Genomic DNA, 18961 nt, shown 5'->3' on the forward strand with positions numbered 1-18961 from the left:
AAATCTAATTACTTACCAAAAATAGAAAGCAAAAGTCAAAATCATGTTTGTAAAATGTCATTAACAAAAATTTTAGTCCTAGCCAACTTTGGCAAAAAAATCGACTAACACAAGATCGCAAAACAGAGATTGCTACACATGAACTTATTTTGAAAAGCTATATAGATAAAGGACGCAGAAATGCAATTGACAAACTTTCTCAATGTAACCTCAATAGGAACATATATTTATTAAAAAAAATTTAAACGTCTAGATCGTTCAGAGTTTTTGTCAATTACTTTCTTTCTTCTTCACACATCCAACATAATTGGATTCCTCAAGGTTCAGTTTTAAGCACATCCTTATTCATTCTTGCGATTATGCAGTTAAGTTACAATATCGCTCCAACAATCAAATGAGTATTATGTATCGATGACCGAATAATATACTGTCATGGTAAATCTAACTCAACTACTAGCAAATAGCAAGTAAGGATCTACAAAACAAAGATGCTTCTTTAGGACACACCCTCTGCCATTCTAAATCCAAAGTTATTTTTAGCAGAAGAATTAATTATTATAATTCTGAGATCCCTGTCATCAACTTTAAATAACTGGTTCGATCTTATCTTCTTCTGTCCTATGTTGCTGCATTTGTTTCCAATTCAGTATATTCTCCAATCCTCCAGTACAACCTTTAATTAAGTCACCACACAAACCCTATAACAACCATTCATTTAACTTAATTTTAGATCCTTTTTCTAGTTTCTACAGATGTTTGTAAAATACTGTTAGTAAACTTGTCTAAAACCAGAACTGTACCACTCTCGAACCTATCAGTTCAACATACACCCATGTCATGATATTTTCCCCACCAAATTTAACAGAGAAGATACCAGTGTTAATACATTGAGAATTGTCTTTTTAGAGCTGATAAATAAAAACAAATGTAACATAATTCTTAAAATGACGCTTCAAGGTCTAAAATCGGAGTTGGATCTTTTGTAACCACTGTACAACAGCCTATCGAATTCTATAAAATTTCTCATCTGATTTACTTTCCTCTATACACTCCATTAATACCACGTTCACCAACCATCCTTCGTCCAAGATAATCATGACCGATATCAGCTTCTTATACCCGAAAAATCCGATTGCCTTGCAAAAAAAACTGCATCGTTAATGAACATCATTATTAATGTGCAAATCTACAATGATGTTAAAACTAAAAAGCTTAAGAAGAAAATCTATCCACTTGGCAAATTCACTGAAATAAAGTTACTCAGCATTGCATGGAATTAAACTCTCAGTTAACCTGATGTTTTTATTTCATGCATTGCGCCATAACCAAAATGTCAGCACTGTAACACTACTCTAAGAATCGAACATATACTTATCGAATTAGGTCCTAAACAGCTCAGATCAAGAGCGACCATATTTCTCGAGAAAAATCAACTGTTAAACATAATCTAAATGTTTTTTTAAACTATATCATTTTTAATTTACATACCGATAGCCTGACAGATCGTAAGCCACAAAAAATTGAAAATTCATATTTTTGTGTCAAAGGCAACCAACCGTGCATCCCTATATGCTGTTAAATTCTCGTAACCTAAATAAAATAGTAAGGTGGCCATTCCCGCGATTTCTAACAGGTACTAACCCCCTCGCGTTGTTTGTTTACTTCTAACTCATCTTATCTCACAGTATAGCTGTGAAAAAAGAAATATTTTTAAAATTTTGGGAAATGTCCTGGGAACAAAAAACGATGTTCTTCGCTAATATGGTTACATACAAGAAGAAAAAAAGATGTTATGTAGATGGACCTTCCAGGCGAAGTGGTACCTACGAATACTTTCTGACAGTAAAAGGCGATAAATTACAAGTCTGCAAATTGATGTTTCTTAATGCACTAGGAGTAGGAGAAAAGATGGCACAGAGCTGGGTAAGTGCGGCACGAAAAGATGGATTTCTAGAAAGTTGTGACATGATGCAAACAAGGATCAAAGAAAAAAGAGAGTCTACACCAAAAGCAAAACAGGACATTTAGCGAGTACGAGAGTTTGTGAAAAGTCTACTCGAAAGTTATACCTGGAACATAATTTCAAATCGAAAACTGAAGTATATAATCTTTATAAAGAACAATGTAAAGACAGGGAGGTACCATTATCAAATTGTAAATTCTCTACAGAATTTGACAAAATGAATTTAGCATTGTTTAAACCACTCAAGGACCAATGTGATATATATCTTACAAGATGAAACAGGTTAGAGATGAACAATATGCATCCCACATTAGAGCAAAAGACCTAGCACGCGTCGAAAAAGAAACCGATAAAACCAGAGCCATCCATAAAGAAATTTACTGCTTTGTCGTTGATGTGCAGGCAGTCAAATTGTGTCCAGTGTTACAGGCTAGTTCTTTGTACTATAAAACAAAGCTACAAGTACATAACTTTACAGTATATAACTTGGAATACCATCGCAGCATGAATTTCGTTTGGAATGAGACTGAGGCAGACCTTGATTCATCTGTATTCACTACGTGTTTAATAAAACATCTCGAAAAATATTTGACCTTTGAAACGAAAAATGTTATAATATTCTCGGACGGCTGTGATTATTAGAATAGGAATGTCGTCCTTGCGAATGGTTTATCGGTTTTAGCTTCCAAGTATGAAGCCGAGATTGAGCAAAAATTTCTAGAAAAGAGGCCACACTCAGATGGAGTGTGAATCTACCCACAGTCTAAATGAACGAAGACTAAAAAATCGGCAAATATTCCTACCCTCAGACTATATTTCGGTAATATCAGAAGCCAGGAAGAATCCTGTACCTTTGGAAGTATCCTATCGCACCCACACTTTTTTTCTAAACTACAATGACTCTAAAAACTTTCGCTACAGCTCAATTCGTCCAGGTAAATCAAAAGGAGATTTGAAGGTAACAGATCTTAGAGGCTTAAAATACCTACCAAATGGGGATATATTATACAAAGTGGCCCATGATCAAAAATATGAACTTTTTCCTCAGAGAAAGAACACCGTCAATCACGATTTGGTTTACGATCAACTTTATTCGAATAGATTAAAAATAACCACAAAGAAATGGAAGGACCTTCAAGATATAAAGTCTGTATTACCTGCAGATGTGCACTACTTCTATCATACGCTGCCTCACGAAGACTTAATCACCAAAGACAATAACAAAAATCAAAAAAAGAAAGCCAAGATTTAAACTTATTATTTAGATATTTTATTTTAATTATTCCTAAAAATGTTAACTGTAACGTTATTTATATGGTATTCGCTTAGTTTGCCACATTTTATTTAAAGTAAACACACATTTGTATCTGTTTTTATTTGAAATTAATAAAAATAAAAAATAAGGATTATGATTTAAAATGACGTAAACCACACTTTATGAGAACACCTTGAGTTTTAATAACTTACTACATTTTCTAAGAGTTCGATATACCTACTCGTAAGCCGCCATGACGTTGGTTACAATATGTCGTATCCCTTAGTACCCTGATCAAAATTAAACAAATTTATATTTTTACAATAAACTCACTTAGTAGCCATTACATAATTATTTACTTAAGAAAACATTACACAAGCAATCCTTTATTTATTATGATATACAGTTTTTTCTGCCTCTTGTAAAATTTTCTAAAATTGGGTTACGACCTATCAGCATTAGGGTATCGATACACTATGTAAATTTTAAACTCTAAATTGTAACTAGTGCTAATGGCCGTAGATATTACATGCACGTTAATGTAAATAGAAAATACTTACTAAATTGGTTACTTAACTAATAATTAAACTACTAAAACTTAAATAAACTAATAATAATTGGTTTTATAACTAAATGTGAAATATCGTACGTTCATTTTAGTTTATGTAAGTAAACTAGTTTTTGCAATGATGATTGTATAGAAAGAAAAATATAAATGCTTTAATACAATAATATTTTTTATATAAATATTATACAAATGTCTTGGCTACAAGTCCATTGAGCAAGTCTTTCAATTTTTTTCAACAATTTCTGTTGTCTACTAATAAAAACTCGTCATCCATTCATTTACTTCAATGCATATAAACGTTTCTATTAAAATACCTCGTTGATATATACTATACAAATGTTTTTTGTTTGATAATCTCGCCAGGTGAATCGTTGGCCAAAGTCCACTTTATGACTTCCTTCTATTGGAGACGTCAATGCATTCTTGATCTCCATCCACCTTCGTAAAGTGGTATTTAAGATGTTAAAGATGCCGACCGGCAAAAGCTAAACGACATCGAACTCGGGAAAAGACAGTTGGCGGTATCGAAAAATACAGAACTGAGTCCGTCGTTAAAGGTTGTTTGATCGTTTCGTTTGCTATTGTCAATAAATTGCGTACAAAAACATCGCCAGATCAACTAACTAGATTACGGAATAATAGTGTAGTACTGTACAGGGCCGTATAATAAAACAAGTACACTAAGCATCATATAAAGTTAATACAACTTTTATAACCAAAAATCGTATTTCCCAGGCTGTGAAAATTGATATTTTAAATATGTCAATATTAAACTACTTTAGAAGGTTAATATTTAGGACAGTGAGGTCGAAACAGGCCAGAATGTAAATTTTTACAAATAAAAATCTCCTGCTGGTAACATTCTAGGAACTAAGTTAAATTAAAGTTAATAATAAATTATTTTCTTATACCAAGTTTTCTAAAATTTCTTTAATAGAATTCCGTAAATGTTTTTTGTTTTGAATCTTCCCTGAGTCTACAACATATTCTTAAACCTTCTGTATGCATCCAAGATAAACTTTTATAGTGAATTATCCTTTGCCTGTTTCATTGACTTCGAAAAAGCATTTGACAAAGTACAGCATGAGAGATTTATTGAAACTTTGCGAATCGCAAACATCGATGACAAGGATATAAGAATAATAGCCAACCTCTATAGGAAACAAGTAGCCAAGATTCGAGTAGACAATCAATTATCTGATGAAGTCCCAATACAAAGAGGAGTACAACAAGGTTGCATACTCTCACCTTTGCTGTTAAATGCGTACTCTACACATCTATTTTGAGATGCTTTGAGAAAAACGACTGATGGCGTGATTGTTAACGGTGAAGTAATAAATAATCTAAGATATGCAGACGACACTGTCCTTGTTGCGGATAGTGCTGAAGGATTACAAAGACTGATAGATCAAGTAGTTAACATCGGTAAAAAATATGGAATGAAATTTAATAATAAGAAGATGAAAATTATGATCATAAGCAAAAACCAAGATACAGATGCACAGTTTATGGCAGACAATGAGGTATTCGATAGAACAGAAAAAATAACATATCTAGGATGCAACATCACAGACAGCTCGGATCACTCATACGAGATTAAAAGTAGGATCGAAAAAGCAAGGAATGCCTTCCAACAGATGAAGAAAGTTCTCTGCAATTTAACCTTGAAGTTACATCTCCGACTCAAAATCCTTAATTGTTATGTGTTTTCTGTTCTAATGTATGACGGATGTCATACATAATGTAATGTCAGACGGTTGCAGTCTTTCGAGATGTGGTGCTATCGTCGCATAATCAGAATATTATATGTACATCATATAACTAACGACGTAGTAATGCAACGTTTACAAAAAGAACCTGAAGTCTTGAAATCCATTAAAGAAAGAAAGTTAGCATACTTCGGACATATAGTCAGAAATAAAAATAAAAACAGAATACTACTATTGATATTAAAAGGGAAAATGGAAGGAAATCGAGGACGAGGACGCCGCCGAATATTCTGGCTTAAAAATTTGAGACAGTGGACAGGTATGACCACCACAGACCTATTTCGAACAGCTGCTAATAAAATACGATGGGCCATTGCGGTAGCCAACATCCATAGAGGATAGGCACTGGCAGAAAAAGAAGTGAATTATCCAGACTTAGTTTTTGAATAACTGTAATTTTTATTATATCGATTTTAAGGGTCCATAATACGGCCATTGTCGTGCGATTGGAACACTTTTTGGTTCGAAAAAATAAACAAGCTCCAAAAGTTTACTGAATAATTTAAACCTTATTGGAAGAAAATGTTAATTTGCTTCATCTCCTTCGCTAATGTTGTATTTTCGGGCGACTGCACAATACTTTCAATCAGTTTCTCTGGTTATTTTTAAAGTTGTTATTACTGACGCAAAAAAGTTTGTTTCATCCTTTGTCAACCTTGTTGCATTAAAAGTATTATCCCTTAAATAATCAGTTAATATCTTATCTTGTGATGCAACTATAACTAATCTTTCAATCCTCCTTTTTCTATCAATGGTTTGATCATTGTCCAATATTTTTTTAATGCCCTGAATAATAATTGTTTTTAATTTCTGTTAAACTTCTGAGGCATTCGATAAACGCCCTGGAACTGTAACAATCCTCTTTTTAATAGACTGTGTCACACTGTAACAAGTGTATAAGTTTTATATGACACATGGTGTAAAAAAGACAACTAAACTAAATGCCTCTATGGCACAGTGGTAAAAGCGCAAATTTGGCGACACTTTGTTAAGTCAGTGAAGTCTACATTACTTGGTAACGAGGAATTTACTAGGTCTTCACATACAATATAAAATAAAATAAAAAACAGATGTCAAGTACAATTAAAAAATCGAAACTAACCGAAAATTAAAAAAACATTGGCTTTAGTTTAAAACTTATAACTAAACTAATACTTTAAACTTATTAGTTTTTAAATTCTATCTAACGTTTGGTGGCATTTTGTGATAACTGTAGAATATTCTTAAGCTACAATGAAATTTATCAATATTGCCTTCTACCTAGTAAATTGACGAAAAAAATATTATTTAAAGCATACCCACACACTTTTATGCACACCATAAAATATATAAATATACCAAAAAGATAGGGAAAAAAGTACTTATGCAAGAAACATATAATAATTCACCCTGTATATAAACACTGTACACTTTTAATTCTGATAATCATTCTGATCATTCATGATCTTGAATCATCTTAATAAATCTTTTTAATAGTTTTCAAATATAATAATATGTTGCAATGAACAAAAATTATATTTAGAAGACATTTGGGCATTTTCCTAAAATCAAAAATGATAATTTAGCGAAGAATCTTGCAATACTGCTTAATCCATCCATATGTGACAAAACAAATGACCAAGGAAAGATTTCAGACGTTTGATTAGATTTGCCACTTCCGTTGATTATGTTACAAATCTGTGAAAATTAATATTAACGTAAATCATTATTAATAAGCATGTTTTGAATACTTGGTACGTTGTAGTTCCTGTAGGATAAAATTAATGAGCAATACGGTTCTTTCATAAATAAAAATGTCGGCATCATAATATATTTATTTTAAATGAGTCTCATGTACCTATATAAAAAACTAACTCACATTAACAGATATCTAAATTACAAACTACGACATAAAATAATAGACATAGAATAAATCATTGTATGATAAAAACAAAACAACTTCTTTTAAAAAAATTCCTTTTAAGATAAGAAAAATTTGGTAACATCTGTTTGAAAAAGATTTTCCTTTATCGTTTATAAAATAAAAATTGAGATACAAGGACAATAACAATTTTATACTAAAAAAAAACTTAAAAGGATAGGAACTAAAATTAATACTTCAACCACATTTAAAACAGTTCTGAAACTGCTTTCTTGTGGCATGTTTATTTTTAAATATTATGTTTATGTGATATTAAGCAACAATTATTGGTTGGAATAAAAATAATATTTTGTTTTTCATGTTTTCATTCTATAATTAACATTAGAGCTCTTATAATAGCCCAAAATGTCATTACAATTCCTACGAAACATAAATCAGAATCCAAAATTGTAACGTTATTCGTAACCTCCATTCCTACAACGTTACTGAATGCTATCGAAAACGAACATTTTAATGACTAATTTGATATCTTACAATCGAATTCTTATCAGTACTTACAAATTAAATAAATTAAAAGGATGAGAAGATTGGCTATCTGTATATTTCGTCGATAGCTCTCTAAGATGAGGTGATGATCACATTCATGTTCTCCCGTTTACTTATAAAAATTTCTAAAACATGCTAAAAAACCGTCTAAACAATTTGAATTGGGCGCCTGCCATTGGGAAGCCAAGAATAATAGAATATTATTAGTACATTGTATAGTTCTGGCACCGTATAAATTATGTCTCTCTTTGTAGATATGTTTATATCGATGCTTAACATTATGACTGGAATTTAAGATCTGCAGATATATATACCATATTTTATATAAGTCAACCACTTGATTTTAGTAAATCGTTAATTTAACAATAACTTCATCAGTATTCAATTTTACATCAATAACAAAAAACTCAAAATTAAACTTTCAATTCTGGAAATTAACTATCTTAAAAATACTGACTAAAACGAACACCTAGATATTCAAAGATCATTGTTAATCTCCTTAATGCTCATTTGATTAAAAAAAGAGTAATAAACTCTACTTTTAGATATACAGATGGTAGGCACATAAAAAATATTTAGGTAAAAATTATCATTCTACTTCATTTAGAAGCAGATGAAGCTAATGCTAGGGTGAAACATGCTATTCGTATTACCATGTAATAAATTATGCATGCATTACTCATCAATATTGTTATTGGTGTGTAGATCGTTTAGATGTCGTAGTATAAGTAAAAATTATTAAATGTATTGTTTTGTCTGGCAGAGACTCATACTTTAGAAGCATTACGGTATAAACCATAAACAAGAAATACTCTACTAAACTGCATTTGATTTATAGTTCGCCCCTGCTCTGCCTTTCTGACACTCATAAAATCATCCGTTTTAACTTTCAGTCTCGGTTAACTGCAAAGACACCAAGATCGCCGTCCAAGTAAGAACTAATAAGCCTTTCAACGGCAGAATTTATGCGCTGGGTAGGTCTGAGACTTGCAACGTCGACGTCGCCAACAGCGATCTGTTCAGATTGGACCTTACGATGACCGGACAAGACTGCAATACTCAATCAGTGGTAAGTTACCTTCGATTTGATTGTTTCTAAACGTAATAACGTATGTTATTGCCGGGATATTGGACGGTTTGGATAATTCAGGGGAAAATATAATGACTTTCGAGAAATAGGTACTTATAGTTTTCCGAGATGACGTTAACTTGGATGTAGTTATAAACATTGTTTTTCACAGAAAACGTCATACAAAAATAGGAATACTTTTCCGAGATGACATCAACTTGGATGTAGTTATCTTTTTTCGCAGAATGCGTATTAAAAAGACTACATATCATTCGTAACCGATGTGAGAAATAATCTAAAAATTGTATTTAATGTTTTCTTTTTATCTTTTATATTTGAATTAAATGAATTAACATTTTTTCAGATCGGCGTCTACAGTAACACGGTGGTTTTACAACATCACAGCGTCGTAATGACCAAGGCAGATAAAATCTACAAAGTGAAATGCACATACGATATGTCTTCGAAGAACATTACATTCGGCATGATGCCAATCAGGTCAGTTGTGCTTTTTATTCTGTTTGATTCCGTTGGAGATTTAAAGTTTTTCCTCTTTTTCGAACTAACGTAGCGGAAACAACGTTTCTTATATCTACAGGATAACTTAAAAAGTTTTACTTGTACTAAAATAATTTACTTCTAGTAATACTATTGTTAGCGTTACTAGTTTTAAAAGTCACACTATGAATCCCTATTGTGAGATTTATTGTAACCACTTTTTTTTTGTTTCTCCGTTATTAACCTACCTTGCGCAATACTATTCTTTACATGCAGTTTAATATAAATCTAGTACATAATATATGTTAGGTAAATCCTCTCCTTTTATTTTATAACCTGCTCAGAGCTTTAAGCTAGAGTTTCTTAGATCTTTTATGTCCTTAAGGTTTAACTCTTTTGATACTTGTCTCAGAATAGTTTATTTTCTATTGTTCTTCCATCTTGTATGATGATTTTAAGGTTGAGTTTTCTTTTCTTTGTAAATGTTACTAAAGTAATTTTAGTGACGTTAATATTAAGTCACATCTTTGTACACGGGATATTTTAAATATTTCTTTTTATAAATTATGACGATTTTATCTGCATATTCTTAAGAAAATACTCCTAGCTTTATTAGATCGCACAGAAATTGATCAATTTCCAAACTTCACGTCAGGGGAAATGCAACTGCCTCTGGTGGAAAGCCTCTACTGGTGCTTTACAATATTTTAATGGAAAAAGTGCTTTACGATATTTTCATCTCTATCACTCATGTAGGAAGTAATCGTACCTTTTAGTTGGATATTGTACCACCTATATACTTTTCTTTTTCTGACTTTTTTTAATGTTTGATGTAGGATATTGCCAAACTCCCCTTCTATATCTAGAATGACAGATATCACTTTTTTTATTAAAGGGTTCTCTGTTTTAGTAAATTGATCAACTAATGGAGTTTCTCTCAATTTTTTATATCGTTATACATGCTGACGGAAGTACAAAATGTGCTAGAATTTCTGTTCTACCATTTTTTCTGTCGCGTTAAAAAAAATTATCTGGAAGGAATAGATCTTACGGATTTTGGATGTTTTATATCGTTTTTCAGTACTTATAAAATTATGTTTACTTAATTACTTAGTTACTTAATTTTTTTGTTTATGTACCAGTCGTTAGCCGCTCTGAACAATTCTTCTTGTAAGAGGGGAATAGGTGAGGAACAGTATTCTCCTATTCTATCTATAATAGGCTGGTTAGATTCCATTTACTTGTTCGTCTTCTTCTTCTTATACCCTTCTCGATTATATTGCGTTGGCTATCAAATTGGCTATATAATTTTGTTGACGGCAGCTCGAAAAAGGGATGCAAAGGATCTTTTAAACCATTCTCCCAGGTTTTTAAACCATGACGTTCGTCTTCGACCTGGCCCTCTCGTTTCAACTATTTTGCCTTTTATAATTAAATAAAGAGTATTTTATATCTCTCTGGATTACGCATAATATGGCCAAAATACTCCAATTTACGATTTTTGGCTGTCCACTTCCGTAACTTTTCCCGTCCACTGCAAAACAACCTCAATACAAACTCTATCCACCCAACTTATTCGTAGAATTCTCCGATACGCTCAGATTTCAAAGGCTTTATGTTTTCTTAAAAGAGTATCTGTTAAAGTTCAACCTTCGACATCATATAAAAGAATAGAGAAATAACATCTTACTAATCTAATTTTCAGTCTCAAAGTAATATTGTTTTAAGATAAGATTTTCTTCATTTAAAAAAATGCAGCTCTGGCCTTCTCTATACGTATTCTAATTTCTTTGTTCATGTCCCAGTTCTTATTTAGATTACAAAAAGGATAAGTTGGTTCTCTCTGGTTGTTTTCCATAAGCTGTTACCACTTCTGGTAGTATTGGCATTTTACTGACATCCATTACCTTTGTTTTTGTAGTGTTTAGCTTTAGTCCAACATTTTGGTAGTGGATTAAAATAATTAATAATTATTTATAACATCCGTGGGTGCATCCGCATTTCAAACACGCCTTTTAATGTAATATTGCTTTATATTGTTTGTAATGTTTCGAATCCGTATAGTACATGGATCCGTATATAGCATTTTAATATTCTCAATATTATTAAAATTCAAAATTCAAATTTAATTAAAATAGGATAGTAAATTTATGTATTTTTGTACATTCCTCAGAGAGATGCCGATTAAAGTTAATTGTGTTGAAAGCATTAATTGACTCCAATTTCTGGAGTTTTTTTAATGGTATATTCGGTAAATACATTAAACAGAAAGGGACAACCAGTAAAGAATGTAAACATAACATTACAACGTAAATAATACATAGACTATTGTCGATACACACTTTATTTTGAAAATAATTATCTGATATACAACTAATGTATATTAACAATATCTTTATTACTTAAATAACCATTGTTTTTGCTAAAAAGCTACAACATTTGATTAACTCTAAAATTTTTCTCTATTCCCTGTACTAAATCACCTTGCAGGTACTACTTTATTTCCATTTGAATTTTATCTATTCATTCCTCTGAATTTATCACAATTGCCGAAGATTTATACTAGCAATTTAATTCACAATTACAGGGATCCGGAGATGATAAGTATCACTTCCGCCCCCGAGGCCCCACCACCAAGAATCCGCATCTTGGACAGTCGCCAAAGAGAAGTTGAAACAGTCAGGATTGGAGATAAACTCACCTTTAGGATCGAAATTCCAGAAGATAGTAAGTATATGATTATTTATTGTGTTTGACTAATGGAAAAAAGTATAAATTTAGCAGTAGAAATAAAAATTGATTGAAAACGTAATTATTAAGGTCATGTTAAATAGGCATTTATAGACTTGCCTATGGATTAGCATATTTTCACAACTTTTATAGATAATTGCGTATTGGGCAAGAATTTAAAAAGTAAAGCATATTTTTTTGGTTTTTAACTTAATATTTATAATATGTTATACATTGACCACTGGTTTTCTCCAACTCCGAATAACTTTACCTTTGTAGATATACCACCCATTACACCATATTTTAAATTATTTACATTCACTCAAACTCAAACACTCAAATTTATAAAAAAAAAATACAATGAAGTTTGAATTAAGTTACAATACTCGAATTTCTGGAAATGGTAAAAAGGAATTAACACCATTACATACAATGTACTTTTTAGTAAAAAGGGATTAAAACTATTAAACCAACTGTATTTAAACTTTAAGATATTTCGAAAATCCTTTTTTTATATATTCCTAATTCCTTAGTGCCGGTATAAGCAATACCCCACATACTAACCAACGGCTTCGTGCAGATTAGTTAGTAAGTGGAAGTTTTCTCAAGGGGATGGTAAACGGGCCCTAAAGGCGAAAGAAATAAAAATTTGTCCAAATGATACAGAATGTAACGAAAAACCACTGCATTACAGACTGATAGACTACTCCTAGTAAAGACATAAATAGCAAACTGACTGATTATGGACCACGGAATCAAAGATCCAGCAGGGGAGGAATAGCTGTAGACCATAGGGCCTCCCAGGTCATAAACCAGAGCATTTAAAATATTTAAAGTAGCAACCTGGGATTTCAGTCTATATGGAAGTAGTATTAGCGAACGTATTCCTTGAAGTAAAAAACCTCCAAATTGATGTTCTGGGTAAAGTACCGTGGCCAGATTCAGGCAAACAAATTACAAATAACGGAACCATGTATTATTCAGGTACTAACGAGGTCAATTATTGCTATGGTGTTACTATCTTAGTTGCAAAAAGAGTCACCTACTCTGTATAAGTTTTAGATATACTGTTAATAGGGTATAGTACATTTTATTCAAGTTTTTGCTCTGACGACAGATAAAGATAAAGAAGAAATCGAACTAGTTTACCATGATTTAAAATAGGTCTTAAACTTAATAAAGAAACATCACACTACAATAGTAATGGGCGATTCAATGCCAAATTTGGCCAGGGAAGAGTGGATGGATATGTGGGTGATTATGATCTAAGAAATAGAAATAAACGTGGTGACCTTTTAATATAATTCTGCCAGAAAGAAAAATTTTTAATAAACAAAAAATTTCTAACACAATAGAAAGTCTCTCTTTTAACTGAGGAAATGTCAATTCGAACATATAATGCATCACATGGTGATTAAATGCAACCAAAAACTGCTAACCATTTATTTATGCTTATTAATAACGTAGTTCTGTTACAATTTTGTTCCTGCATTTCTTCATTTAACTATTTTTTTTGGAATGGAACAGAACCTCTTAGAACGGGATCCTATAACATTCCCAAGAAATAATACGAGGAAAATAACAATACCATACATAAAAGTATTATCGGGAAAATTTAAAATGGCAGAAAATCAATTCAATATTTCAACAATCTATTTTATCTAAAACTAAACTTAACGATGAAGAAGAGTGGACACAGACTTGTATTTATGAAATACCTTCTAAGTGGAAAATTTTAGGTGAAACATCAAGACTATTAAATGTTAGAATAAGGGAACATCAACCTTACGTCAAAAAGAGAGAATTTGATAAATTTCAAATATGTATACTGCATGAAAAAATGAATATAGAGTTCGATGGAAAGATTTAAGTCTAGTCTTCAAATAAACAGATGATAAAAAGAGAAAAGTCAAAGAGGCTACTCTAAAGGAAACCAGTTGCATTGTAAATTGCTCGGCGGAATACATTAGGATCTGGCTACACATATTAAAGAGAAAATTAATAGAAGGAACATATTATCATTAGTAAGTCTATGACATGTCGAGGATACATCATTTATGTTTTAAAATAACATACATAAAAAATCAGAGTTTCATGTTAATATTGAGAGTAAACTAATTATAAGATCAAATACTTACCATGTCGGGTTAATATCAAGAGGATTTTTTTTGGTTTTTTCTCACGATTTACTATGGGTTCACTAACAGGAGAATTTTACTGTTATTATTGCATGTGGTTGTCGTTTTAAAGACAAACCACATGTTATGATTTTCCTGACGGATAGGTTTTCTGAAGTTAAAGTTGGTTTTATGTAAACGAATTAAATCTCTTCCAATAAAGTCGTTCCAGGAACGCAATTCAAAGATATTGACAATACCATTTTGAGGTCATCTACTAATGTATTTCTGAATTGTCAATATGAATGAGTCATATAAAATTAAATTATTACTTTTTACCAAGTATCAAAAACAAAATTTGTATAATATATAAACCGATTTTCGAAGTGGAAATCGAAACGTCAAATAAATTTATTTTAAAGTAAAATTGTGGCTTATTCCCAATAAAAATAGTAAATTGCACTAATATTGATTGAAAAAAATCGGTTGCCTGTAAAGTCGGTTTTACGGGCGAAGATTTTACATGACAACGTCTTTTTCTCGGTAGAATATTTATTGATATGAATATTATTAAATTGCACAATAGGAACAAGGAATTGAATGAAAATAAGAATTGCACAAATTTTAACTATAGAAATATATTTTGTTTACTAAAACATTGTACATGTAAACTTAAACTTAACTAATTTCTATTTGAGTGATTTTGTTGAGGATAGGACGATGATAAGAGAAATATGAAATGAAAGGAAGTGTTTCTGCTGTAATGTGTCTTGAACGCCAAGAACGCTCGACAAAGACAGAGACACAAGCACGGAAGCACGCACCGATTCAACGCGCCTAATTCTCTAGTGCTGCGCGCGCAGCGGACCGATCATGTTTGAGTGGGAGAGAGACGCAAGGCATTCGCCGGTCCGGCGGGCCTCTCTCTCGTTCGGTGACTCACTGTAACAGACGTGAGCGGGCGTTACACTTTTTCATGAATGACTCCGAGCCACAACCTAATTTAAGACGTTGTCACGTCAAAAGGTCGATTGAAAACACTCGAAGGGACAAGTAAGAAAACCTTACAATAAGCGTTATTCTCAAATCAAATTGAAAACTATGCAAAGCAGCATTTGAAAGGTCATGTAACTATTTGTGACATCTATATATTATCTATTATATTTAATTTGACTAAATCACAATTTTAATAAAGAAAAAATAATTTGTTGTATTTCCACCTGGAAACTAAGTTCCTGTAGCTGGCTGTATACCATGTATCATAAAAAATTTATACAAAAATCCTTTATAAAAAGGATATAATTAAAACACCCAATCGGGCTACATCACAAAACGTTTTCGAAATCTATATTCCATCATCAGTGCGTCCAAGTGTACATGTTTTCAGCCACTAAATATTTGGTTAAAAACCCGTTAGATGTTATTAATTTAAATTTAAGTTACATTATCGGATCTTATATGCTATGATATTAAATTTACAATTGGAATTGATCATCATTATCATCATAAAGTTATAATTGGAATCAATTCCAATTAACTTTATGTAACTTTATAATGTAACTTTAACATCATCTTTATAAGATCCAATACTGTAACTTAAATTTAAATTAATAACATTTAACGGGTATTTACCCAAATATTTAGTGGCTCAAAACATGTACACTTAGACAAACTGATGATGATAATAAATTCCGAAAACGTTTTGTGATGTAGCCCGATTGGGTGTTTTAATTATATACCTTTTATAAAGGATTTTTAAATAAATTTTTTGTTTTATTTGTATTTCAAAACCGATTTCCGAAGTGATAATTAAAATGTTAAATAATAACGTATCTTTAATTAAAATTGTTGTTTAATTCCATTAAACAGTGTAGATTAATTAGTAGGCCACTGGTTTGCCATTTTTTTATAGGGTGCGCTCGTTATATGATAAAGTTTAAAAAAATTGTCTTAAAATTAATGTATTAAAAAAAGATAATTATATAGAAAGCAATACTCAAATCAATTTAACAATCAAAATTGTTCAAGAGAAATATATAATTTAAATTAATGCAAAGAATTATCAGCATGCATGTAGCGATGTACTAAATGTAACAACCAGCTAACATGAGAACTTGACAATAACACAATTACTAAAAGGACGCTAGATTGTGGTCAAAAGAGCTCCCCTAAACAATTTCAGAGAGCCGTTGCAGAATATTAGCTGATGCCTATCAATATAATTCCCTACTTCTTAGAACTTGTTTATATTTATAGTAATGTTTAAAAGAAATAAGGCATTTCAATTAAAGTCATTGCTTATTTAACTCCCAATTTCTAATATATATGTATACAAACATTACTCTTATTTCTAGCTCCTTACGGTATATTTGCAAGAAGTTGCGTAGCTATGGCTAAGGATTCAAAAAGCACGTTCCAAATTATCGATGATGAGGGTTGTCCAGTTGACGCTACTATTTTCCCTGCCTTCACACCAGATGGTACCGCTCTACAGTCCGTATACGAAGCCTTCAGATTTACTGAATCTTACGGAGTCATCTTCCAGTGCAACGTGAAGTATTGTCTTGGACCTTGCGAACCAGTAAGCATAAAATATTTATTTTTATACTCGTTTAATTAATAATATCACTATTTACAGCAAAAGTAAATATTTGAAATAATAAATAAATTTCAAGATTTATATCTGATTTCGAATTGCATTGTAATAATAATAGATAAGTATCTAAAATATTATCTAGTCATCACGTTTTTTGATTCGATATGAGTAGATTGTCCAGCTAGAATGCTCTATTGTTGGTATAAGGTGTGTATAATATTCATCTTGGTTGACTTCTATTGTTCCTTATATGCCTAGGATTAGAACGCAAACGAACATTTAGACCATTCCATTACCAATGAAATAAGATAAATTTTTATTTCCTGAATTTTGTCCACACTTTTTCGAATTTTTTTTGTCTACTTTTTTTTAATATTTTTTATTGGAGGTTTTCGTCGGTTAATAAAAAAACTTTTCAAATTAAAAATTGGTGATCGTAAGGTTTTAATCCCACTATCACGGCACGAGTTAATGTGAATGGACTAGTTTCAAATTGACCGCTTGCAGAATGGACATAAGTAAACAAAACTTGCTTTGAGAAAAACAAAAAGACCGTGTAAAATTTATAATGATTTATTATTTTAATATTTTGAACACACAAAAAGAAGAAAATTTCTAAAATTTATATTGCTGTATACTTAATTTTAAATTTTGAATGTAGATTTAATCCAGCTGTTTGAAGCAATTACAAAATACTTTGTTTTTTGGGATTTTAAAAATTTTAAGTCTTTGAAAAATTTGACTTAACCCCCTTTCTGCATCAAAATAAAGAAACATTTTTAAACTAATTTATTTTTATACATCAACGTAAGTAGGTACTGAAGATTACATCAAAGTATAAAAATTAAAAAAAAAAAACATTATAGAACTGCCCGTTTAATCGTTATTTTGTGTATTTAAGTAGGGCCAAATTCAAATTATTTTCTTACAAACTTTCTTGGAAGTGTTAATAAAAACCCTATACACTTTTTGATTTTACCCACCCACCACTTTATCATTTTCACCTTATTAAGGTAAAAAGTATGTACCACCATACCTTTGATAAACTCCGAAACCTTTACACAACCATAATATTCAGAGTCATACCCAAAGTAATAAAACTTTTTTGGGTTTTGGCGTTATTTCGAGTTTCAAGTGAGAAATCCCATTTTTCTTGTAGTTTCTTGGTCACTATGATTTAAGACCAGTAATTTTGAAGGGGGTCTATTACCCTCTTCACCTTAAACTTATGCACTATAGATATGTCAGCAATGATTTTCGTTAGACCATAAACAGTAAATTATGTATTTGGAGTGCTCTTGTGATCATAGAAAACTCTATTTCATAATACAGAAAAGAATGTGGTTTTTTTACTTCTATTTTTGGGAATTTTGAAAAGAGTATGTATTATTTTAGATCTACTATTCAGTTAATATATTTCTCGGTCATAGTAATAGCTTTCTTTCTTAGGAAAGGATTCAAAGCATTTTCTCATGTACAACTTGGTTTCTTCAGGAAACGTATACAAACGTTTATAAATATTAATAATCTCGTTTGGTCCTTGAATACAAATATTTTGGTTATCTTTGGATTTCATATAATAAAACCGAGTAAATATATTTGGTCTTTCATCTTCGGACACTCTATTAAAACCGTTTCTTGTGCATCTAAAAATATGCAACGTCAACTACACATCAAAAGTGTCATACACAATCGCGAAAATCAGTTTCCTTAATAAGAAAATCAGGGAAATTTTATGCAGAACAGACATAAGTCATTAAAAACAACAGAGGCCTAAAATGCCCAAGACCATCACTGGGTTTCCAAAAAATCATCAAAATTAAAGACACCGATAATATGGACAAATATAAAATAACAGTAATAGTAAAAGGCTTCTACAAAACCTTGTACAGCTCGTAAAGCCAGAATAATAAATCTACAAAACAAAACGTTAAAAGAAAAATAAAAAAAGTGGGATAAGAGGTACTACCAAATAAAGAAAGTAATATA

At 31.2% G+C, this 18961-nt stretch overlaps 1 protein-coding gene across 1 annotated transcript in view; it reads left to right on the plus strand.

Annotated features, from left to right (window-relative positions):
- tyn (trynity) overlaps nucleotides 1–18961 on the plus strand; it is a 305927-nt gene that overhangs the window by 276193 nt on the left and 10773 nt on the right. The window contains exons 8-11 of the mRNA XM_072544489.1: nucleotides 8856–9031; nucleotides 9396–9529; nucleotides 12117–12256; nucleotides 16731–16957. Coding sequence (XP_072400590.1) covers nucleotides 8856–9031; nucleotides 9396–9529; nucleotides 12117–12256; nucleotides 16731–16957 — 677 coding nt within the window. The remainder of the gene's footprint in view (nucleotides 1–8855; nucleotides 9032–9395; nucleotides 9530–12116; nucleotides 12257–16730; nucleotides 16958–18961) is intronic.

The sequence above is a fragment of the Diabrotica undecimpunctata genome, chromosome 1 (genome assembly GCF_040954645.1).
Source record: "Diabrotica undecimpunctata isolate CICGRU chromosome 1, icDiaUnde3, whole genome shotgun sequence".
Taxonomy (NCBI): domain Eukaryota; kingdom Metazoa; phylum Arthropoda; class Insecta; order Coleoptera; family Chrysomelidae; genus Diabrotica; species Diabrotica undecimpunctata.